The 26,106-nt window shown below is 37.1% G+C and overlaps 1 protein-coding gene across 1 annotated transcript in view; it reads left to right on the top strand.

Annotated features, from left to right (window-relative positions):
* Window positions 1-1,276: 1,276 nt before the first annotated feature.
* The window catches only part of CNTNAP2 (contactin associated protein 2), a 1,069,322-nt gene continuing 1,044,492 nt past the window's right edge, over window positions 1,277-26,106 (top strand). The window contains exon 1 of the mRNA XM_009568467.2: window positions 1,277-1,625. Within this exon, the coding sequence (XP_009566762.1) occupies window positions 1,529-1,625 (97 nt within the window). The 5' untranslated portion in view covers window positions 1,277-1,528. The remainder of the gene's footprint in view (window positions 1,626-26,106) is intronic.

Here is a 26,106-nt window from a genome sequence, read left to right as displayed (position 1 = left end):
ACTCCCCACCCTCATTATTCTACTGTATCTAGTGAGCAATAACTTTTGGTTCAGTCTGTTTAAGAGCAAAGGCAGGAGGGATGGAGAGGGATGGAAAAAAAGAAAGCAGTCAGACTCTTAGAAGTCCCTGAACCATAAGGCTAGGATATGGCCAGGTTGTCTCAGTCATCTCTTGTAGGCAAAAAATGTAATGATACTTTAATGCAGCTTTGGTTCCTGGCTCGCTCTTGGAGTGAGAATTAATTACCGAATGAAAACATCTGCATTAGCGGCTCCTGCAGCCCCAGCTCTCGGCAGGCGGGATGGTGCTTACCCCCCTAGAACTAGGACCGCTGGAAGGACTTGCCTGCTGGCCGCCTGGCTCGGATCCCGGCAGGCTGGAGCTCGGGAAGCCGCTACCATCTCGGTGCGCGGGGGAGCTGTGGGGAGAGAGGGAGTCAGGAGCCGGCCGCGGGGCTGCCGCTGCGCCGCGGGGCCTGGCAGGAGGGCCAGGCTGCGCGCCGCACCGAGCTTCTGCACCCCGCTTCAGGACCGCGGACAGCGGCAGCACCGTGGACAGCTGCAGCACCGCGGCCTCCCCGAGCCCCGGTCTCCGCCCCGGCCCCGGCCCTGGACCCCGCCTCGCCCCGACAGCCGCCGCCGTCCCCTCTGCTTCCGAACCACGAGAGGGAGGACGAGCAGGGTCCTGGAGGCCGGAGGGGCGCAGAGGAAGAGGGAGGAGCTGGAAGAAGGGGAGGGGAGCGCTCAGGGAGAGGATTTTCCCTTTTGATTTTTTTTTTTTTTTTTGATTGGGGGGGTGTTGGTTGCTGCTGCTGGTGGCAGGATTTCTTCTTCTGGAAGACGATGAATACATGAGGGGAGAGGCTCTGAGCGTGCTTCTCTGCTGCGGGAGTGTCTCTCCCTTCCTCTCTCCCCCTGTGTGAGTGTGTGTTTGGCTCCCCGGCTGTGTGTGCGTGTACACTGTGTATATATATCTGAGCTGGGAGGTTATTGCAAGCTTCTCTCAGCAGCGCTGCTCTGTGCAGGAAGAAGAGCTCAGCTGCAGTGGTAGCATCAACAGCAGCATTAGCAGAACCAACAGCTTTTTTCTGCCTTTCTCCCTTTCCCTTCATCTCCATCTCCCTCCCTCCCTCCCCCACACCTTTTCAGTTTGTTGGTTTTTTGTTTTTTTTTCTTTTTCTCTTCTATAATCCTTGTTACTTGATACTTCGTGGCTGTTTGTGGTCTTTGGTTTTTTTTTTGTTTTCTTTTTTTTTTTTTTCTTTTTTTCCTTCCTCATAAAAGGAGACACGCATACACTCAAACACAGAGAAATAAGGGAAAGAAAAGTATCGGGACTTATCCTGCTGCTGCAAACCCAGAGACAGCAGACGAAGAGGGGGGTTGGCTTCTACCCCAAGGTAAAGCCCTGCCCCCTTTTCCTGCTTGCCACGTCCTCTGAGAAAAAGAAGGAGAGAAGGGGCCAAAGTGGAGAAAAGCAGGTCTTCTGCGGCTGGCATTTGGAGTACAGAGAGCCAGGAAGTGAAGGATGGTTGTGATTACCCGAGCTGGCTGCAGGGCAGCACTCTTCCTCTGGATATTCAGCAACATTAGCTGCAGAGCCAGGACTGCTCTGCCTGCATCTCGTAAGTACTCTTTTCTAAGAAGTATGCACAATCTTAGCTCTGCAATAAACCAGAGGGGGATTCCCACAACTCTGAGAGGTTGATTATTTTTTCTCTGCTGGTGCATTTTGTGTTTGATTTTCTGTGTATTTGTATGTGCATGTGTGCACCCAGGTTTCATACTGTTTGCAATGCTCTCATTCACATATTCCTTAGTGCAGGTGATTTCAGTGATAGCTAGTGTGGAAAGTTGAAAGACCTGCTCTATGACATAGTCTTGATTTTGCAATGGAGTCAGAGGGGGAAAAGAATCACAGAGAAGCTGTTCAAAGTTTTGGGTTTTTTTTTTTGTCTGGTTGGTTGGTTTTGTTCGTATGTTGTTTCCCCCCACACACACCCCTTCCTCAGAAGGTATGCAATTTGCATTTGGAAGTATTTCCCTTCTACTGTTGTGTTAGGGAAAAGAGCAGATGTGAGCAGTTTCCATAAGCAGTGTTTTATCAAGAAGCAGGAAGAGAAAATGTTGTCTCATTTTGAATGATGGTGGGTTGACAAGAGGGTAGTGAGCCAGGACACTTTTTCTTGACAGTGAAGTTTTGCTTCCCATAATAAAATGAGTGAAATTATTTCAGAGGAGACCAGAAATTGCCCCCTTAAGGAGGCAGAAATGGTAAAGAAATGACCAAGCATCTGCTAAAATGCTGAACTTCAGACTGGAGGAGTGCAGAGCACCTATACAGGACCCACCTCTGCTAGCAATGTAAAAATGACAGGGTACTTATTGATTTCAATGGGTGTTAGACCAAATGTTTAACATTGCTTTGAGCTGTAGTTTCCAGCAAAACATTTGCAGGTAGATGTCAGTGTTAAGTATTTAATTGTTTCTCTTCAGACCATGTAAAACACTTCCCATTTGCAAAGTAATTTTGAAATGCATCCTGAAATGAAGCAATGTGCTTATATAGAATAGCCACAAATGGACACTACTTTTAATTTTCTCTGCTGTTTTTAGAGGAAAGAAATGTCCTGAGTTGCTACAGATAGGTGTGCTAGGACTGTGTGTATGTGAATGGGGGTTAATTCTACTGACCAAGCAGCGAATTGTCTTAGAACATAACATATGTACTGCATACAGATCTATGTGGATCATTATATCTATTTATTAGTTTTCTTGGGAGCAGGAATGAAGAATGAAATTATTAGGGAACTGGAGCACTGCTATACTTTCTCAGAGGGGTTCTGTCTGTTGTTATCTGATACCTATTGAAAAATAGAACAGTGTTATTGTTCCAGGCTTTGTTTACACTCAGATATTTGTTTGTGTGCCAATAGAAAATGCACAGCATTGCCTGCGTTGTGTCTAGGTTTTCAGATGCTATAGGACTTTCAGTTATTTTACTAGCTTTGATTTAGGAGAAATATTCGTACTGAGGTTTACCTCTTAGTTTTGACTAGCTACCTAATTTTTCTTTTGATTAGTATTTCTTCATGATCATCTCTCAGGCTCTGCATAACAAGAACATACAGAGGGAAAAAAAACCAACTTATCCAAAATTCTGTTCTTGGAAAACAAAGTTCCCTATACTGCTACAGGATTTCTCACCTTTTCTTTGTCTTTCAGTAACTGATGGCTGTAATTTAACATACAATGGATTATCTGATTACCCAAGAAACAAATCTTTAACTTTTGAAAGAAGTTAGTTAAGAAGTTAACGGCTGTAATAACATCACAATAACCAGAAATTCCATGAATAGCAGATATATGTAATCTTAACTACTATTTACTCATATGCATTCCCATCCTGACAATTTTTTTTTTCAGATATTAAAAACATTCTTTATACTAATTCACCTTCCAAGAGCTTATACACTACATACCTTTTATTACTGACTCACTTCTGAAAGAGAAATGGAGCTAGATTAGTTTACTGGAAACAGAAATATAGTTAGAATCATTAATCTTAAAATTGCAAATGAAGTGTTCACATTGCAGTACATCTTAAAATTCTTGTGAAGATGTGTACGGCTGCTTGGGAAATGGTACCACAGTAGGAACTCAAGTGCTGTGTCACAGTGTTTTGGTGCACCACTGAACTGGTTATTCTGTTGCACGCTTTGGTATACAAATGCGCATTGCTCCGTATTTTCTGGGCTAGTTTGTAACTTTGTATGCAACTGATTGTGAAAGGCTTTAGGGAATTCTATTCTCCCCTGAAAAGAGGATGCACTTAGTATTTTTTTTTTTTTTTTTCTTTCTCTCTATCTCCACCCTCTCGCACCTCCCCTTTCCTCCCCAATCAATTGATTATGAACATTGTATATGGAATATTTCTGGGATTACAAGAATACGGAAATAATAATAATCGTGTGAATTGCAACTTTGAAGTAAAACATTTTTACTTTCTCCTCCACTGCTACTTTATGTTTTCACTTTGAAGTAATTAACAACAGCAAATATATTCTTTACAATATTTTCTAGGAAGTATGCAAGATTCACGGTGTACAGTGAATTATTAATACCTATATATGAGCTTGCTATTCAATATTTTCTTACTATCTGCTTGTGCTGACATAGAAAAAGATACAGTTTTCAGAAATAATAGAATTGGATTCACATGTGTGAATATAGTCCATCTCAAATATTTGTTTACCTTGCAAAGTCAGTAAACCTCTCTCTGTCCTTAAAATCATGTCTCAGTAATATTGATTCAAAAGTGATCATGTTGAAAGTGTTGAGTTTCATTCAGTTTTTTCTCAAGATGAAATGTGTGTTGAAAGCTCATCTTGTAGCACAATGAACACAGACTGCGATACAGTATCACACAGACTGATACTCAGATCTTACTGGAAATATTATTCATAGTCATGTTTTTCATATCCTAGCAATAAATTCTTCATATCCCTGCAATCTTTTTGAAATAAGCATAGAGGGATCAAAACACTCTTAAATTCTGGAATAAAGGCTAATGAACAGCTCAACCAGGAGAGGTCATCACAAGATAAAAAGTAACATGGAAAATACAAACAGAGTGCTTTGCAGTTTTTTATACTGGTTAAAGATGGAATGATAAGAATATGACTATGAGTAGACTAACTTTCACTCCTTTTTTTGTAAAGAAACCACAGAAAGCAGTGACCTTGTCTTCTTAATGAGAATGTTGAGGAGAGTCATCATAGGATCATCTGCTTCTCTATGAAAGTAACTCACTTAAAAAGTAATTGCCTTTTACAGCTGTGTTTTATTTTTGGTTGTGTCTGCTCATGTGCAATGCAAATCTTACCAGTATAGACCTACTAAAACTTCTAGTTCTCATACTTTTCATTCTTTCACAGTAGGTCTCATACCGCTGCTGAAGTTGAAGTTTCACCACATTTTACGATAAATGGTGTGGAAATCAAATGAGGAGCAGGCATAGTAAATCACTAAGATTTGTGTATAAGCAAAAAATATGCATCTTTTTTTAGCTTTGACTGTATGGCACTCAGACTTTCCTTAACAGCTTGGGTAAGCACAAAAAGTTTTTTTTAAAAAGTGCAATATCCTTTTTGAAAGAACAAGATATTGTACAAGAAACTTCTTTTCAGGAGTTCCAGATCGTATAAAATTACACAAGGTATCCTTCCAGTTCATGGTGCTTGAATGTGGGGTATTTGGGATGTCATATATGCTATTAGACTCATATTCGGAAATAGCTGTCTTCCAGACAAATCTTCAGATGTAACGGTATTTTGTGAAATCTGGTCAATTCCAGTTTTGTTTCTGTGATAAATGATGAACGTTTCTTAGTTTAGGTCGTGTTGTCTGGTGGTGAACTCAGAGAACTCACACAATGCAGTTTCAAGTATACCAAAACACTTTCCCGTAGCTTTAAATTTTAATAATTTTCCTTGCCACTGGGTGACAAGGAGCTTACAAATATACTAAAACTTTAAATTGTGGGACTAAGTTTCCTAGAAGACTGTAAGATTTTACAACATTAAACATATGCTTTATTTCTTTTCTCTTTTAGAAGAAATTAGCTATAAATTAGACCAAAAGTTACATCCATCGTTATGTCATAGTACTGTCATTCAAGGTGCAATACATCACTATGTAATAAAATTAACATTCAACAGGCAAACTGTTAATTAGTTACTTTTTAACGACATTGAACTGAGTTACTCAGAATGACTAAGGTGCTTTTCCTAGAACCTTACATGTGAATGAAATAGCAAGCCTCTTCTCATTTTCAAATTAGTGGCTAGAGCTGAAAAGCCGGACTTTCAAAGAGTCCGTACCTTCTATGTACGCAACATTGCACATGGCCTGATTGCAGACATTTGTCTATATATAGAAAGTTTGATTCAAAGTTTGACGTGGTCAGTGGGCATTGAATCAATTCTAAATGTCCTTGAATTAATGTTTTAAAAACAGTATTTTTGCTTAGCCTGTGATTTTAGCTCATTTATTTTTTTTAAATGCTAGTGCAATAACACAGAGTAAGACAAAAAAAATTCTTCAGTAAGTGGTCCAGTCTGCAAGAAAGTTTGAAAGTCAAGTTAGAGACTATGAATTGAAAACTCATCTCCGTGAACATTGGCTATTTCTTTTGCGAGAAAGCAAGAAATATTTTCTGATTAGCTCTCATTTTATACCAGAAAATTTTATGACAGGAAATTCTTTATACATAAGTTATAAGTAGACATTAGAAACTGTAGATCTACTTGGTTAACTCGCATCACTATAGATTTGTGACAGACAGTAGGTTTTCCTGCAGTTCTTTAGGAATTCCAGCTTTGGTATCTTTATCTTATGAAGCATCCTATCTCATGCACAATATTTAACAATTATTGTACTATTTAAGACTTTGTTATACTCTTAATGTTTAGGGCAATAAAAAACTATGTACAAGCTATGTGGTTTTTCTACATTTTCCTTTCTCTAAATATGTGGAAGCTGATCTACCACTAGACAGTTTGACTCATAGGTGAAACATAACATAGCTAGTTAGATCTTGAGGTGTGCCAGTGCCCATGCATGTATTTCTCAAATACTAATCATGCTTGATCTTAGAAAGTACATGGACATGCAAAAGTATTCATGGACATGCAAAAGTATTTCAGCCACTTCAGGAAGAAAATGTTAGAGAAGCAACATCAGTCTTCTTCATCAGGTGAAACTGAGTGTCTTTTAAATTTTGTTAGTGTTCAAAATGTCAAAGAATAAATTTAAATTTATCGCAATGTTTAGAAAGAGGTAATTTGATCAGGTCCTGATTTCCAAAACCTTCATGAATGTGGGATTATTCTTTGAATGATCAGAAAGATGTGTGGAACAAATAGTGCAGTCTGGTAGCTTAGGTCTTCTCCCACTGAAGGAAACAGAAGCTGGACCACTGATTTTAAGGACTGTGTGGTTGCATATTTTGTCAGTGAGAAGTTCATGATTCAGTCCATTGGTATGAGCTGAAATGATTAAAAGGCTCTTCAGACTTTGGCCTTTGAACTAACATTGATTTTATCTGCATTACACTTCATTTATTCAGCTTTTTTGCATAGGTAGATCATCTGAGACCACCAGCTAATTGCAGAACAGGTTAAATTTCTAAATTTGGTGGTGTATGTTGTGGTAAGGAGTAATCAGTTCTTTTGAGCCATTTGCGGTTCCAGCCTTGGAGATATCATTGGTATAATAAAAGCATTCCCAAGACTGATGTTTGACATTTACGAAGAACTTGGGCATATCTAGGTTTTGATAGCTCTGCAATTTTACAAGTAACTTTACAATGTTGAGACCTTTCCTGCCAGAGAAATTGTCCCAGTATTCATGCAGCCACCTACTTCCTATTTGTTCCTTAAGCTTGAGCAACTGACAATTCAGAGCAGAAAAGGATATCAACATCCACTTTTACCTCTTTCCTCTGCCCAAAAAAAAAATTAAGAGGTTTTCTGGGTTTGCAGTCTCCTGTAGAGCTGGTTCTTTCAGATATTTAAGTGGTCATGCTAAGCCCAGTGAGGGACTGAAAGTGGGCTTATTTACACTTACAATTCATAACTTGATGTTTATATTTATCAGCATTTTAAATATTTATAAAATACATTATTTTCAGCTGTGTATGCACTCCAAAAATATATCTTAAATAAGTCAGTGAGGAAGCATAGTTAGGAACTTTGTTAGTTTTGCATTTGAATCACTTAATGCTCACATTGTGTTGCTATGTCAAATGCATAAATAAAATAAGCAGTTAAAAATACTTTATAGTAGCCAGGGAGCACTTGAACAGTTCTAGCCAAAGGCTTTTCCATCCCACAAATAAACATGATATTTTGAAACTAACATTGATTGTTTCTGTAGAATATTTAGTCTCAGTATAAAGGGAAAGTAACATTTTCTTGTAGAAACTTAATGACCTGTTTAGATATCTGTCTAAATATAACAGAAATAGTCTGTCTGATTTTGTAAAACTGATATATCATTTAGTATTTTGTAATCTTTTTCACGTGGTATGTTTCTCTCTATTTTCTGTTTCTACAATGTAGGAATTATCTATCTATAAGCATTTTTTTTGCATCAAATCAAGAGATATGCCACTGTCCAATTTTTTATCATCTTAATTGTGATAAAGCCTTGGCTATGTCTTTTATTGATTGCTCAATCATCTTGTACACTTACATTTATTGTGAAGCCAAAGAAAACCTGGAATTTAGAGGGAAGGAATACAGAAGATAATCAGCAGATGAGCTGACGAGACTGCAAGGGTCTCCATGAAAGGTAGCAGAAAATCTAAGGTAAACAGTTTGCCACAGAAGAAAAGGAAGAATTACTGCCATGACTAATGGAAACCTAAAAGTATATGGGCCTAATGTAACAAAATGCAACATAACAGGCAATACAATATATTTTAGCTTTTTATGTCTTACATCCTGGGTTTAAATGTCATGGGTGTGAAAATCTTGAAACACAGTTTGAAATGCAGTTAAATTGGGATGTGATTTTATTCCCAGTTACGTTTTGGAGAATAGTAGCAAAACTATAGTTGGGGAAAAGCCTTATGTATTAAAATCAAACTAACAAACAAGAAAATGAACATCTTTCATTTACAACTTGTTGATACAGTTTTCAAACACTGATGCCTTACCAAGACCTCTAAACTCTGCCTTTATTGTCAACAAGACATAGAAAGGACTTGTACATGTTTTTTATTTTCCCTGAATACAGACAAAAATTCAAGCATCTTTAAAAAGCTGAAGAAAAATAAAAAATAAGCAAAATTAATTAATTTGAAAACAGAATAAAAATGAAAACTCCACGGATGGGGAGAATCCTCCCATTTGTGCTGCAGGCAGGGCTGTTGGGATGGTAACAGCTGAATTTTCCTAAGTCTGTAGGGCCTGATGTAATGTCCTCTCACCATTTTCCAGGACCATCAAACAAAAAAAAAAGGCTGAAGTGAGGTTATCTTCTAAGCAACGACAGTAACGTGTTTTGTTTCTGCTGAGGAGTGGAGTCAGAGAGAATAGTTTACTCTGTCAACAGAATTAGAATTGCATTAGGAGAAGTGTGAGCTTCTATGAGAAATGAAGTCAGAAGCATATCCTGCACAGGGTGGGCTCTGCTGGCTACATTCTCCCAAGCTTCAGCAAGCTGAATTCTCTAATGTGTTTTCCTTCCGTTTCATGTCCAAAAAAATTATACTACTGGGCATACTGTCAGTTATATGATGAATGTCCTACCAGCTTCTTCCCTAGTACAGCCAAGCTGTTAGAAATGATAGCAGAATTCCCTATAGATAAATGATGGTATCCATTACAGTTCCAGCTTTCTTCCAAAAACACATACCACCAGACCACACACCCATTTGCTTTTGCTCATATTTTATTTGCCGTTTCTCACGTAACTCCTTTCCCATTTTATTAATCTTCTCAGTCCCTGCTCTCTGCCCTCACCCCACCCTTTCCTCCAGCAATAAACTAACTCTACTGACTTCTCTTGGATTTTCACTGATTCATCACCATATTGAGTAATTTGCTGAGCATGAAACTAAGGGAGATTGTCTTCATTGATTCCTGATTAATTCATCTATACATGAAAGCTAGGTACACAGCTAATAACTCAACTGGAATACCTTCACTGCTTAATTGCTGTGCCATAATCCTAGCATGTTAAATCAGATAATCAGATATTATGAATGAAATTAAGATTCATTTTTTTCCAAAAACAATTCTTAGAATATCATTATAAGGAATGCTTTATTAACTCTTTATAGTAATGCAAAAAGTGCACTTTTAGACTTTAGGTCAGTACAGTCCTTATATATTATACATAGAGAAAAAATTGTACCAAAGGAATGCTGTGAGTGAATCATGGTCAAAAACCTAGATATTCATTGCTTGTAATCTAAAAAAGGGCAGTGACTTGGTCAGTTGTGTTACTACCTTATCTGCTTTATGCATCATAGAACCATAGAGCCAAAAAAACATGGAATGTTTTGGTAGGGGCCTTTAAAGATCATCTAGTCCAACCTGCCCTGGACGGGGACACCTTCCACTAAATCCATCATACCCATATTTCTCCAATTTAGAGACAAGGGAGTTGTGTGGGATCACATCAATGGCCTTGCAGATGTCCAAGTAGATTACATCAATAGTTCTTCCCTTACCCACCAATGTATTCATTCCATTGTAGAAGGTCTTCAGATTAGTCAGGCATGTTCTTCTTTTGGTAAAGCCATTTTGACTTTCTCTAATCACCTCCCTGTTATCCACATGCAATGACATAGCTTCTAGAAAAATCTGTTCCATGATCTTCTCAGGCACAGAGGTGAGGCTAACCGGTTGGTAGTTCCCAGGATATTAATTTTCACACTTGCTAAAAATGGGCACAATATTTCCCCTTTTCCAATCACAGGTGACTTTTCTTGACGGTCCTGACTTTTCAGATGCAATGGAGAGCAGCTTAGAAACTGCATCTGCAAGTTCTCACAGGACCTTGGGACACATCTCTTCAGGTCCCATGGACCTGTGTATGTTCAGGTTCCTCAAATGGTTTTGAACCTGATTTTCTCCTGCGGTGGTTTGGACTTCATTTCTCCAGTCTCTGCCTTAAGATAAAGGGGCTTGAGAGACATCAGAAATGCAATTGTCAGTGAAAACTTGAAGAAAGAAGTTGTTGAATACCTCAGCCTTCTCCATGTCAGTTGTCACCAGACGCCTTGTCCCTTCCTTTTATGAGGAGGATATAGTTTCTTTTGTCTTCCTTTTCCGATTAAGTTACCCGTCAAGTTTTTGACACATTTCCTCCCAACATTGAATGTCTCAGTCTGGAAATATGTTCATTATCCTCTGTTTATGACTTTACATGTGGCCACATTAAAATGCCTAATATTTCCTTGTACCAGCTGACATAGATGTCCCAAACTTGTGACATGTGAAAACTTCAATTTCAAGCTGTCTTCAGCTTCAAAGTGCATGAATTTTTCTGCAGTTCAAATAATAAAGATGTTAAAAAATGAAAAGTTGAAAATCAGATTTCCACTGGTTCCCACTTGAAACCACTTATTTCCTTTGTTACAGTTACATTTTGAGATATTTAGCGTTTCAAATTTATAATAATTCTGTACCTTGGTTAAAATGGTATATTATGCCAGTCAAATACCTTCAGTATTTGAAAGGCTTACTATTACAGTGCATGTAGAAACATACATAAATGCACATATATGCAAATTTTTTGTAATCCAAATTTGTCATCTCAGCCAAAACAAAGGGAAAAAAACCCTTCAAAACATCAGTATACATTGACAAGATCTATTTTTTATTTTGATTTGCACTAATTACATTTATCTCCTTTAAATTTTTATCAAGCAGGTTTTATTATTTTGTCCTACTGTAATGCTAGTTGGAACAGCTTGCGATTATGCAGGTCTTCTTCAGTATCTGCACACCATGCTTTCTTTCAATCTTCCAGAATTTCCATGGTATTCCAAAGGTTACTGAAAATCCTTTCATGCTTTCTTTCAATCTTCCAGAATTTCCATGGTATTCCAAAGGTTACTGAAAATCAGCAATAACAATGCTCACAGACCTTCTCAGATACAGGTTGCCCTGCTGGTTTTAAACTGTCTAGCCTTGTTAGCTTCTGTTTAATTTCTTCCTCAGTTTTTATCAGAATGCAAATTGTTTTGCCACTCGGGGATCTGACTATGCAGTCTTGTTTGTTTTCCTAACACTGTATTTTTTTGTGTTTTCAACATGATCGGCAATTTCACCACTTAAGTGTAGCAGTCTTGTGGTATGGATCCTTTTTCTCCTCATATCCTCTGTAACCTCTTTTTTTTTTATTTTCCTTACATTTTCTGTGCATAGAAAAATTAAGCTGTGAATCCTTTTGCTTATAACTTTTCTATATTTGTTAGCTTCTAATTTACAGAATCAAGGAATGATTGAAGTGGTAAGGGACTGTTGTTGGAGATCATCTTGCTTTGGTCAAGCAGGTTCACGTAGAGCAGGCTGTGCAAGACAACCTTCAGAGGGTTCTAGACATTCAACAACCTCTCTGGTTCTATCTCCTGCCTAAGGAGATGATACTCCACAACCTCTCTGGACAACCTGTGCCAGTGCTTGGTCAGCCTCACAGTGAAAAGATTTTCTGTGATTTTCAGATAGAACCTCTTGTATTTCAATGTGTGCTCATTGTCTGACAGGTTCTTGTCAGCCCACTTTTCCAGCCTGTTGAACTCCCTCTAGATGACAGCACAACCCTCTGGCATAATAGCCACTCCTTGCAATTTTGTGTCCTCAGCAAACTTGCCAAGAGCACACATCATCCAGATCATTAATGAAGGTATTGAACAGGAAGGACTGGACCCCAGTACTGACCCCAAGGGTACACTGTTCCACCAGACTTTGTGCCACTCTCTGGGCCCAGCCATTTAGCCAGTTTTTAATCCACTTTAACACCTGCTTATGCAGCCTATACTTCCAACACTTCTATAAGGATTTTATGGGAGACTGTTTTAAAGGCCTTACTGAAGTCCAAGTAGACAATTATCAACTGTTCTCCTCTCATCTACCAGGCTAGTCACTTCATCATCATAAGATTTTATCAAGTAGGTCAAACATGTCCTCCCCTTGGTGAAGCCATACTAACTACTCCTAATGATTTTCTTGTGCCTAATGTGCCTGGAAATGGTTTTCAGGATTAGATGCTCCATCACCTTCCCAGGTGTGAGGCTGACAAGCCTACAGTTCTCTGGATCCTCCTTCTTGCCCTCCTTGAAGATATGAATGATGTCTGCCTCTCTCCAGTCCTCAGACAGTTCTTTCAATTACTGTATGTGCTGTCAAGCATTTGCTAAGGTGTTTTTAAACAATTCCCACTCATGGTCAACATCTTCTCTTCGAGCTCTTAAATGCTGCAGACGTTTAGCTAGTACTACTACTACTCCTAAAGGCACTTGTTAATGGATTTATACCTCCATCAAAGAGCAATCAAAATATTTCATTAATACTGGACACACATATACAGAAAATGTTTATTTAGAAAATAAATCTAGAAAACTCTCCAAGGCCAAACTCAGAAAGTCATCTGCACTCAACTAAGCATTTCAACAAGTGCTTTAAAATAAGCCCCTGAAGACATACATACATTCCTGAACAATTCTTTGATAGTGATAAATGTTTTATTAAATTCTTGATTGAAATAGGACAATGATATAAGAAAACATGTCTTAGAACCAAAGTAAAAGACTACAAATTACTATTCAGCTACAATTCTCATTACTGAATGAAAGCATACTGGAAGTGTCTGTTCACTGTATCATTGATGGTAATTACCTAAATTTCAAGTATAAATTTATCATTATTAGAAGTTTAAATTCTGACCTATTAAGGAAAACATGATATGCATATAATTGTGTGTTAAAAATTTTATTTCAAAATACTTATATTTACTAGCCTGGAAGCAGATGCATCTAATTAAAAAAAAAAAAATATATATATATATATTTGAAAGAGAGTTTCTGAAGTGAGTAAGCAAATAGTCTTCCATGTACACATGCATACACACAACAAAGTTGTCTGGTGTGTTTTGGTGTATCATTGGTAACAGAGATAATTAAATTGCTTTGAGGTTCCTCTTGAGTGGAAGAATCTGCAAGGAGTTACATGAAATTTTTTTTTGTGAGTTTTGAGGCTTTACATGCAATTGCATCTAGAGCGGGAGATGTTCCTTCAGGCAGGGACAGATTACCTAATAAGTCCTTTAAGGTTGATTTCAATTTGTCAAAAAGGCAATAAAATCAGAATCTGGGAAAAAAAGGCACAACATACATGTTTCTCATCCAATGATGGATTTGGAAAATAGTGTGATATTTGCAATATATTTATTATAAGTAATTTTTAAATACCCTGGATTAATACAGCTAGTGTAATCTTCCCATATCTTACACATGCAAATATTCATGGGGGAATAGGTGTCATGTAAAGATACAGGCACCCTTCAAATTCTTCCTCTGAGCCTGGTGTACAGTTTGATAGTTGTGAACTGTAAGGTCTTCATATCAAAGTTGAAGTTACTTAATGCACATAGTGGATCTTTGATAACATTAAGTTCAAATGCATTTAGAGTCAGTCAGACGTAGAAAGCAAGATCTCCTGTGCTTAGGATCTGCTGTTAATAGAAGGAAGAAAATAAACTTAAAACATTATTTCTCTAGGCAAAAGAACTTCTGTGAATTTAGAGTTGCAGAAGAGTTATGTGAGGACACGATGCTCTAACAACAGTTCTGGGGGTAAGGTCTACTAAATATGGTAAGGTCTAGGGTGGTGTTTTTGTTGGGGAGTATGCAGCAGCTGTTTGTTGACGTTCTGCAATGTGATTGTAAAGGGCTACTGTTCACTGTAGCAGGTGAGAGAAGCCCTAGGGGATTGCAGCTAGAAGCAATCCGAAACTATGTTTATATGGAAGTGTCTCATCACTGCAGGAGAATATTTTAATATGCACAGAATGAAATATGACATATGGTTGTTACATAGTGATGATATAACTAGATGGACCAATGTATCAGACCATTCTTTTTAGACCACATACATGTTATGCTCTTCTTCTGGGCTCTGGGGTGTGTGTGTATAATTTAATAATTGCATAAATTTTATTACCAAAACCTTTTTATAGATCTTACCTTTTCTTATACTGATGTGCAGCACCAGTGATAATATTGAATTCCAGCATAGATCCATTGGAGTTATTTTAGTGTATCAGAGATGCAGATTTAGTACAGTTTAATTATAGATTTCTCAGCTGTATTCCAGATACCAGCTATTTATCTCTAGTTGCTCTTCAAAATAAATCTTTCTGGTTTTCTGTATGAAACAATTTGTGTTTGTAGAGTTGAAAGGCTTGAAGTCATGTGAGTTATTTTTGGGTAATTTAAACTTTCTATGTTTACCCATCCATCATTAATAGAATGACAGTAGCTGGATCATTAATAGGAAATATTGTAAGTACCACAAAATATTTTAGCACCTCACTTATTTATCTTCCCTTTGAGGATTAATATTGATCACAAATTTATTTTCTGCAGTCAAAACTTGTGGAGATGAACACAGACAAAATTTTGTAGTTTACACCGAGGGTCTATGCAATTCATTTTTACTATTTAACCAAAACTCATACACACACATATACAGAATCACAGAGTGGTAGGGATTAGAAGAGAGCTCTGGGAATCATCTAGTCCACTACCCTTGCTAAAGCAGGTTCACCTAGAGTAGGTTGCACAAGAACAAATCCAGCTGAGTTTTTAATATCTCCAGAGAATGAGATTCCACAACACTCCTGGGCAGCCTGTGCCAGTATTTTGTCACTCTCAAAGTAAAGAAGTTTTTCCTCATGTTAAGGTAGAACTTCCTGTGTTCCAGTTTGTATTATTGTCCCTTGTCCTGCCACTGGGCACCTTGGAGAAGAATCTGGCCTCATTCTCTTGACACTTGCCCCTTAGATATTTATAAGCATAGATAAGGTCCCCTCTCAGTCTTCTCCTTCCTAGGCTAAACAGACGGAACTCACTCAGCTTCTCCTCATGAAAGGAGATATATATGATATATATGAACTGATTGGAATAGCAGGAAGGTATAATACTACCAGGCAGTGAAACTTACATGAACAGAATCTTTGTGAAGCAGCAGATTATAGAATCATAGAATAGAATATTTAGGGTTGGAAGGGACCTTAAAGATCATCTAGTTCCAACCCCACTGCCATGGGCAGGGACACCTCCCACTAGATCAGGCTGCCCATCCAACCTGGCCTTGAACCCCTCCAGGGATGGGGCAGCCACGACTTCCCTTGGCAACATGTTCCAGTGTCTCACCACTGTCATGGTGAAGAAATTTTTCCTAATGTCTAGTCTAAATCTGCCCGTCTCCAGGTGATATCCATTAAGGTATTTAAGATCAAGATCATTTGGAAATATTGACAAGTTACTGGTAAACTATCATGAATATACCAGTGTAGATGTATATGCAGATAATGAGCTAATTTCTTTTTTAAAGTATTTTGTATACAAAATGTATTTTAGCAAAATATAAAAGTTTGTTGTTATTGAACAGTGGAATACATTAACAAAGACTGTTCCGTTCAGCTAAAAATATACCCAAACCAAACAGTGTCCTAGATTATAGAACTCCAATATTCAAAACCTTTAAAAAGCTACCAGAGGTAAACCTCAAAAGAAATTACATTGATGCAAGAACAACCATTTAAATGTGTACCAAATGTTTCACAGAAATTATGTCTTGCATCAGCTACCTTCTGCTGGCCCACTTTTCTCTTGAAAATAGTATTACTGTCAAGTGATCAAATTACATACTGTGGAAGAAAGGAACTACATTATGGATTCCATCCATGAATTCCATCATCTTTCTAATTTTTCTCTGTGACATTATTAAGCAGCAGATTTTGTGAGGGAACTCAGTGATTCTGCTTTTGGGGCTTTTAACCAGGAGGTAAAACATTTCAGAAGATTAACTGTACATCAGTCACACAAAACTCATTAGTTAAATTTGAGAGTGGTCTACTCTTTGAATCTTGTGTATGAGCATCTTTACTGACGTCTCAGAAAATCATTATGATTTTCTTTTTTTTCTTTCCTATGTTTACTTCTTTCCTATTGCATAGTATTAGGCTTCCTGTTGGTCAGATTGAGTGGAAAAATTAAAAGCACACAGTATTTTTGATACAGAATGTCTCAGAAAGTCATTTTAAACAAACCTTTATTCTGCAGTCAAACATCTATCTCTTCCAGAAGAGGATGAGTGCTTGTACAGTGCCTGTCAGAATGATGTTCTATGTTCTAATCCATGACTGCAGGTGACAGCCACCCCACCACATAACTCTTTATGTATTGTAAACACAAAAATTATCCAAGTTTTGCCATCCTATTCTTATTGGGTGTTACCTACTGTGTCATTAATTACACTGCTCTAACATGGAAATGTACTGGTCAACAGGATTAAAATGACAAAATGTATGAGTTTCTTCATGGTCCTTAGTGTTAAATCGGAGAACACAGTTCGCTATTCATGACTTAATGACTAAAAAGAAAAAGTTTAGAACTTTTTAAAATGAAATCTAGGGTTCTGTTTTTTGAATGGAGCTTAGAACAATATAAAAATAAAAAGTTCTGTTTGCTGTAAGGAATTTGTTATCAGGAAAAAGGAGTACACAGGGAGATGCAGGGACATGCTTTACCAGGTGTGCAGTGTTTTATGCTAATCTGATGCAAGCTGGGCAGTTTTCCAAGCTAACAAGAGCTCCAGGGAGATTTTCCTTTTCAATCGCCCTGTATTATTAGCTCCTGAAGAAGCTCTTGCAGTTAAATGGAGTCATGTTCTCTTGTGATGTAGGTAGTACTTTTAAGACGCTGTATGAGTGTTCCCATAGCCCAGTTTCAAGCCTCACCCTCAGAAAGAATGGAATGAAGTATTGTTTTGTCAAGCATCTTGAATTCATCATTAACAAACAATAAATTATGTAAAATAAATTAGTTCTAGGACACAATTATAGAAATTATTGTTCCAAAAGTTAAAGAAACAAATGAAGGGAAAAAAAAATGTGCTTGCCTACCATTTGACTTTAAATGGAAAAAAATAAAGGTAGAAATGCCTCATATTTATATTTACAAAATGAGACACTTGAATCTTTTGCAGAAACTAAAAGAAAGCCCTCTGATTAAAAAATTATTTGGAGAGGTTTCTGAATAAATTAATAAAATCCAAGAGGAAAAAAAAAAGAAAATTCCAACTTAATTTTGTCTTTATTTTGGAGTTGTTTTTTAATTTTTTTCCTGAAATGTAGCCCTTTCTTTCTTAATTAAGCAAATGATTCCAGAACCTCATTTCCTGTATTATTCTGACTACAATGCTCTTTTTATCCCCACTCCACCCCCACTCCGCCCCTGTTCATCATTCAATAAAGCTATTCTACTTTGAAACTCTTATATTCTTGGAGGTGATATCAAGATCCTTTCGGCACATTGCCCTATGGGCCGTTGAAGAGGGAATGTGTCTGCATTTCTCCAGTATAAAAACTATGCAGGTTTTGTTACCTGTTTTTCAGTCCTATTTTTCATTGAACTGAAGCCGAAATAGCATCAAACAGATCAAAAAATCAAAGCTGTGCTCAGAAAGTTACTTAACTCCAGAACAAAGATCTACTCAGTGAAGCTGAGAAACATGAAAATAAAGGACTATTTCCATTAGATACATTCTTTGGAAATCCTCATTTATGGCACTTTATATTGACCTTTTTTTTGTTTCTAAATGATAGAGGGTGGAACACACCAGTGGGACAAAGAAAGGGAATTTGACACGAGGCAGAGGATCAATTTTTACAGGTAAAGTAATACTCAAGTTTTAGCTTTCCCTTGAGCATACCAGTCCTTTACCAGTTTATTATTTTTCTATTGGAAAAAATTGATACCTGTCATTTCTTCTTAGATGAAGGATTCACAGGTTTATAGGACCTGATTTTCTTGAAAAATATGCGCAACAAGAGTGGTGTGTTCATAGTACCCCAAAGCATCCCTTCATTCTGTTGGCTAATGATAAAACCAGCACTGACCTCTATGAAACTACCTGTAAATCTACAAATTTTAATGAGTGATGTAGATATTAAGGTAAGGAGCAGAGCAAAAAGCAAAGATGTGATGGTCAGTGCACTGACAGAAGTATTTTCCTGCTGTTGCAGAAGTAGCTCTGGTTTCCTGCTGTGTAGGTAGGTCAGTCAGTAACTTTGTAGGTAGCTGAGTTGATACACAATACACAACATCCACAGACCGAGATCTGCCAAAATATGGGTTATGGTCCTTCTTGGTGAAAGACATTAATATAGAATCATTAGGTTGGAAAAGACTTCTGAGATCATCAATTCCAACTGTACCTGTCTGCTACTAAATCTACCTGCCTTTTAAATACCTCTAGGGATGGTGACTCAACCATATCCCTGGGCAGCCTGTTCTAGTGCTTCATAACCCTTTCTGTGAAAAAATTTCTCCTAATGTTCAATCTAAACTTCCTCAGATGCAGTTTAGGGCCATTCCCTCTTATCCTATGACTTATCACTCGAAAGAAAAGACCAAAGCCCTCCTCTCTACAACCTCCTTCTAGCTAGCTGTAAAGAGCGATAATGTCTCCTCTCAGCCTCCTCTTCTCCAGGCTAAACAATGGTATTTGAGGTGCAGCCTCACCAGTGCTGAGTACAAGGACAGAGTCACTTCCCTGGTCCTTTGCTGGCCACATCATTTGTGATTAAGGGAAGGTATCAGTGGTGAAGGACTCATTGTAGCGTGTTGACACTCTCAAAATTGTGTAGCCAAAGAGCATTTGGAAATACCTACTTGGATGATATCCTCTAGATTACAAAATAGCAAAATGACTATAATTTCTCTGAGTCTCCATTTTCCTTTTTATCTTACTGATCTTGCAGAGCTTTCAGCCATTTCGCTACTGTAACTTAACTACTTTTACTGTCTGACAAGTATTTCTGCCGCTGAGGGATAGTCTTTCAAGGAAAGAAGTACAAATCATGGAAAACTATTTGCTATGGACTTGCATAGTGTGTGTACTATTTGCTTGTGTCTGTCTGACTCACATTTGCATTGAGCTTATTCTCTGTGCCAGTACAGGATTGATGAGATACAGTAATGCTGATCTTTCCTCTTGAATAAGCCTTTAAGTGGACATTGCTGGACTAAATGAACATAACATCAGCATTAAGATGAAATTTTTTGTTGATTTAAAAGTCACTTTGAGGCTTGTTTTGAAACCAATTGCAATAATATTCTATGCTATTCTATCTAACTGACATAGCAACACTTCTTGTCATGAAATTTTAATTGATAGTCAGAAGATAATAAGTAGGATAATAGTACAAAGAAATAGAGGAAGGGGAAGTTGATAAGAAATGAAACAAATCAGATGGCTGGCAGTGTTAAAGATAGTAATTATCCTCCTCTGATAGTTAAATGAAATCTGATTGATGTTTCTCTGAATATAGTAAATGAAGCATGTTATTTTTCCTCTTTCTTTTGAAGTTATTTTGTATCAGCCTCTTAAATTCTTAGGAACCATTAGTGCACTGCACTGTGAATTAAAGGATGGTAGTTATGTTAACTTATTTTCTGCCTCTTTCTTTCCCTCTGCCTGCACAAATACCATCTGTCCCAAACAGATTATGGAGCATTGAAGTTAGTTTTCCCTGCTGTGGGGACAGTTAGGTATTGAAGAGCTGTAAGCTTTAATACCCAAGTGGGAGACTGGATCCTGATTCTCCTCTTCCTCTATCTCCTTGCCTCCTTCCTCCGAAGCTACTGAAGTATGTAACATCTTTTCCCCTTTGCTTTTGATCTGTTTGCTCTCAAACCATTTATCAATCCACCATTTGTACTTAGAGTTCTGAAGGAAACTTAATTTAGATTGGAAGGGACATTTAAAAATCACCTAGTCCTACCCACCTCCCATAGTCAGGGACATCTTCCACTCAGTCAGGTTACTCAGAGCTCAGTCAAACTTGATCTTGAATGTTTCCAGAGATGGGGCATCCACAGCTTCTCTGGGTAACCCATTCTAGTGTCTCACCACTCTCCTCATAAAAAAGTTCTTCCTTATACCCAATCTAGATCTGCCTTCTAGAAAGCAGCTGAAAATGTGGCTAGAAAAGAGGGCAGAGGAAAATTACTGTTAGTTTCAGGTATAAGGAAGTAAAACAATATTGACCAATTCCAGCCTGTTCCCTACTACTACTTAAAACTGGAAGAGAAGTTTCATCTGGGTTTTAGGGCTGGTAAGCATATCTCTCTGATTACTAAATTTAATGACTTGCTATTTTAAGTCAAGTCCCATAGAAATGATCCTCCGAGTCTTTGCTCACCTTGTTATCTGTATTTATAAAGAGTATTTAGAAAATTTTTGTTGTCATAGAGCATGTTTATAATTTGAATTAAAAATAACTCCTCTTGGTTGCTGAAGATTTACCTTTCAGGAAATATCAGCAAAAAAATTAAGTCCATTGTGAAGCAAGTTCAGAGGTGGAAACTGATTTGATCTTTGTCCTCACAGGAAAGGAAGTCGCTTTTGGTTTTATATTACACCTAGAGTATGGTAACTCAAACTATGTAGTTTTCATCATGTTGTCATGCCATGTGTTTATATCTTGAGGATTTTTTATAAAGGACAAAAAATCTTCCTTTCTTCTATGTACAAGGCAGTGGAGATCATCTTACAAAGCAAAATCTGCTATGATTCCAAGGAGTCTTTCTGATAGTAACCCAGAATGGACTGACCTTACATATTAATATTGGCCATTTATTTAGGCTGTATTGACTTGACAAAGGAGAAACTATATTACTAGAAAGAGGCCTTTTTTTTTTATTTTACTGACCATATTTCAATCTTAGAAAAGGCAGTATTTTTTTTTGTCTTGGAGGATATTGTGAAAAATCAAGTGAAAGACTGGAATCATTGTGCTTGTACGTACCTACAAAAGTAGCTCTTCTGCTAGATTCTTGAAGGGTTTAGATCTTAGATATTAACTTAAAAATATAGCAGACAACTCACTTTACTATGTGTCTCATCATAAATTACCTTGTCTACTGAATCAAGATCCAACCCAACTCTCAGCAGAGATAGACTTTTGAATATAACAGCTTACCTTAATGCTTCACTTGAGACCATGTGCTTGGTTTATACAGCTGTTGAGTCCTCCAAAATATTGTTGAAGGCAATGTGAACCAGATAAGCCAATTTTGACATTCTGAAACAGGGACACTCAGAATTACAGGCTTATCACAAAAATAAATGTATCAAGGCAAAAGTCTGATGAGTGAGGATTCTGTCCACAAAGTTATGGCATAAAAGTCCTCTTTAATTCTTCAGACCAAATCTCAACATGGAAAGCGGAACCAAACTAGAAGGACTAAGAGATGGAAAAAAATACTGAAATTCCAAACATGACTCATGTTCAAAATTCAGTGGAATGAGGTCAACCTTCCTAGTTCAGACGTGTCCCTGCAGGTATTCCTCAAAAGTGCATCAGGATCTAGTTGGCCATTTTTTTCTGATATGGGTGCGCATGCAGTGTCTCTTTCAATTGCCTTAGATCTTCTGTATTTTATGCACTGCAATGCTGATGTAGGAATGCACCCCCCTATAGTGTTGTACGATGGCATGGTTAGAAGTAGCATCTACAGGAAAAATGCAAGAGTAACTGACTAAAAGGAGATAACTATAAAATAAAGAAAATAAGACTGAACTGTCAACTGACATACAAATAAAATCATATAATTATAGGAAACAGCAACAACTGCTCTAAGACTTCTTGTAGAAGTGAAATGATTCTATTGACAAATGTCTAATCTATGCAGAACCACAAAGGTAAGCATTGCACTAAGAAATTAGCAGAGAATTTTCAGTGGAATTTCAGTGGCACGATTGGCAGTTTGTCACTATTACTACATTTCAGAGAGTACTCTGCTTCTCAAGAACAAAACCATTATTTACTTGTATAGTATATTTGTACTTATAAATCAATGTGCATCATGCTTTACTTTAATAACTGATTACAAAAAGAAATGAACATACACTTATGAAGGATCTCAAAGTAATCCAGAGTACAAAGATGTAAGTGCTTCTAATAAAAAGCAAAGTGTATGTATCTAAGAAAAAAATTTTCTGGTGTTTTTTTTAATGAGGATTATAGTTACTTTTCAGCACTAATGCTTAATGCTTACCAAGTTCTATTTGTTTTCTTTCCATCTTCCTTCTGTCCCAAGCAGACAATTAAACTAATTTAAATGAAAATAATTCTATCATATTCCAGGAGATTCTTATCCTTTCGTTCCGGCAGAGGAGCAAGAGGGGAAAATCAGATATATTCCCATATATTCTGGAGGGCAAATCCATGCTAATATCCAAGATGGATCCATGAAGAGCTGAAAATAAGTGAATACGTTTTGCCTGATGGTTTATGAGAGAAGGGATGTAGAGACCTTAAGGGCAAGCATCAGAATTTCATTCTGTACAATGTTCTTACTATATTTCAGGGGAAGATTTAATGGATTAGCAGAGACATTTGCAATGTACAAGTAATTTGTAACTGGGGTGTGTAAAAATCTAGTATGGAGTCCCCTAAAATTGTCCAGAGTCTGCGGTTAAGACAGAGAACCTGGAGCTGTTCTGGTTCCCTGCAGTTTTTATTTCATATTATGTGTTTTGACCACTTTTATAGATATAAATGGAATAAATATTCAAATCATTCGTAAGAATGAGCCTCAAATGTAAATCTGTCCCTGTGTTATATATAGATTTAATAAGAAGAGAGAGTGGTGTGCATAAAACAATGTTTATAACACAGCTGATGGCAGTGAAAATTTTCAATGATGGATCTCTAATTTCTTTTTCAGTAACACAAATGTTTTCATAAACGATATTAAAATAGTCCTGTCACATTGTACATAATGAAATATCCCTTAGATCGTTAAGTAACATTTATGAGATCTGACTTTAGCAGAACAGCACCACAAATACTTTGGAAGAAGGGATCTAATTGGGCCACAGATTCATTCTTCAAATACAAGCTTTCTATTGTTTCAGATTTGTTTCTACTAAATCAACACACATAATCAATGGGCCTGCCAAATGGACTTCAGGCCTGAAGTCTGAGTTTCTGGGAATAACTCCTCAACTAGTGTACTTTCTGTGACTTGTGTAATTTCATGCTTGAAATAATAAGGAACCTCACTCTCATAAAATTAGCAAAGATGGGGAAAAGTGATAACAGGAAAATATAATGTTAACATGAAGATAACAGACATTAACTTCTAGGGGCATAATAATAAATACACAAGCATCAGCAACCTTATTCAACATTGAGTTGTTGAACGTATTTTTGTCAGTGATTTCAAAGAACTAGAGGTGGAACTAGAATAATACAGTGTGCTTTTTTTGCAGGAACAGCAGAGTAGGAATTTGGATATTTGAGAGTTTATTGGCTTCTGTGTAATTCTCCCAAACAATTTTTTTAGTTATCAAGCTTATTTCAAGATAGAATGAAATATTCAAAAGCTAATTCTTAAAGATTTTCAGTTCTAAAGGTTGCATTTGGTTCAAAATGCAGAGAGACAGATACTAATTTATCTAATTGGTACTAAGTGATGTATTTTAGAATACACAAAATATGTCTGTCTTAATCACCTGGCAGCAAATTAAGCCATGAAATGCATGTGATTTGAATGGCATATAGAATGTAGCACCATCAGTTAATTTTTAGTTTTCTTTGACTGTTCAGTGTGACTGTGTGGCCAACATCAGATGATTTTAAAAAATAGTGAACTTACAAAACTAGAATAGTATCCAATGAAAATGATTGACTACAGATTCAATCTGTAAAGAATGGATAATTTAAAGTATGATAATCTTGTATCATAATGCTTTCAGGTCTTTAAAAACTGTCTATCTCATGTATTTAGAACTATTAGTTAATATCCTTCTCCAGACAATGTTATAAATAATTTACCCTCTAGTGTTCATCAAAGTGTCTGTGTTTCCAGTTCATAAAATCAGCAGATCTAATAATTTTTACTAGTTACTAATACATGTTCAGTTAAAGACATTTTAGTCATTGATCTGGAAGTCAAACTATTCATGTCTTGCAACGGACTGTGAGTCCACATGTTTGTAATTTAAACTAATGTTATGCTTGATAGAATCATAACAGATGACCTGATGGTGCTAGATAGCACTATATGCAGAAGATCAGCTTTCTTGAAGCATTGGAACTTGTAACAAGGTTCATGGGATGGTTTAGTCACACTCTGATCATTACAACCTCAAAACATATAAAATTAAGCCCCTGCTGATAAAGTAACGCAGAAATAAAAATATTACTTTTCAGAGGACCAGATTTCAATACTCCACAGTTTTTGACAAGTTATGTGATTTGTATACTATTATTAAACATATTTTCAGTGTTTGTTAATACCATTGGATGTACTGCTACATCACAAAAATATTGAACACCCATACATCAAATATTACCTACTGTACCGTGTGCTGTTTCACATTTCATGCACTAAACAACTAACCTGCTCTAGGCATCTTTGATAGTTATCATTTCTGAAAATCCCTTACATTGCCAAGATTTTGCCAGCTTTTAAACAAAACGTTGGAGACTATCTTGGCAAGAAGATCTATCAGCATAATATGGTATATAATGTAAAGCAGCTAACTGCCACGTATCTTCACAGTTGTGCAGTGGCGAGGAGGCAGTTCTGAGTTAGTGCATATGGAGTAACATTCTGCAGGTGAATAAAATGTCCACTGGGTAGCAAATGTCCATGTTCTCCCTTGGAAAAGTAAACTAGCAGTCAGTTAAAGAATAGGAGGAAATATATTAAGGCTGGTTTTACTTTAAAGGGAATACAAGGCCTTCACAGGGAGCTAAATCACAATATGAGTAACTCAAATTGTTGCTGAATTATGTGATCACTTGTAAGATCAGCAAGGACTTAAGAGGTACACTTAATTGATTGCTGATAATCAGGTGCGCATAGAATATAGATGAACCTTTCACTCCTCGACTACAGACCAGGGTCTGCTGGGTGACTTTACTACTTCCAGGTGCAAGGGAATTGTTCACGAGAACTGCAGTTTTAATCATCAATCATAATATTCTTTATTCCAGCCACAAGCGGTGGCCCATTTCTGCTTGAGGTTCCTGGCTAAGCCTAGCTGCAGTGGGACAGCTAACCTGTTTAAGAAGTGCAAGGACTTGTCCTGTGCAAGTGCAAGTATAGATACCTTAAAGACCTTGCTGCGTAGGCTTGTGAACTTATAAGATGATTGATAAGTTTTTTAGGGTAGACTAAGGACCTATTTCCAGGAGTAATTATAAAACGATCTGATATCACAGAATCACAGAATCACAGAATCACCAGGTTGGAAAGGACCCACTGGATCATCGAGTCCAAAC

Source organism: Cuculus canorus, chromosome 2 (genome assembly GCF_017976375.1).
Source record: "Cuculus canorus isolate bCucCan1 chromosome 2, bCucCan1.pri, whole genome shotgun sequence".
Lineage (NCBI taxonomy): Eukaryota > Metazoa > Chordata > Aves > Cuculiformes > Cuculidae > Cuculus > Cuculus canorus.
Note: the sequence above shows the minus strand (reverse complement) of the source record. Positions and strands in the feature narration are given on the sequence as shown.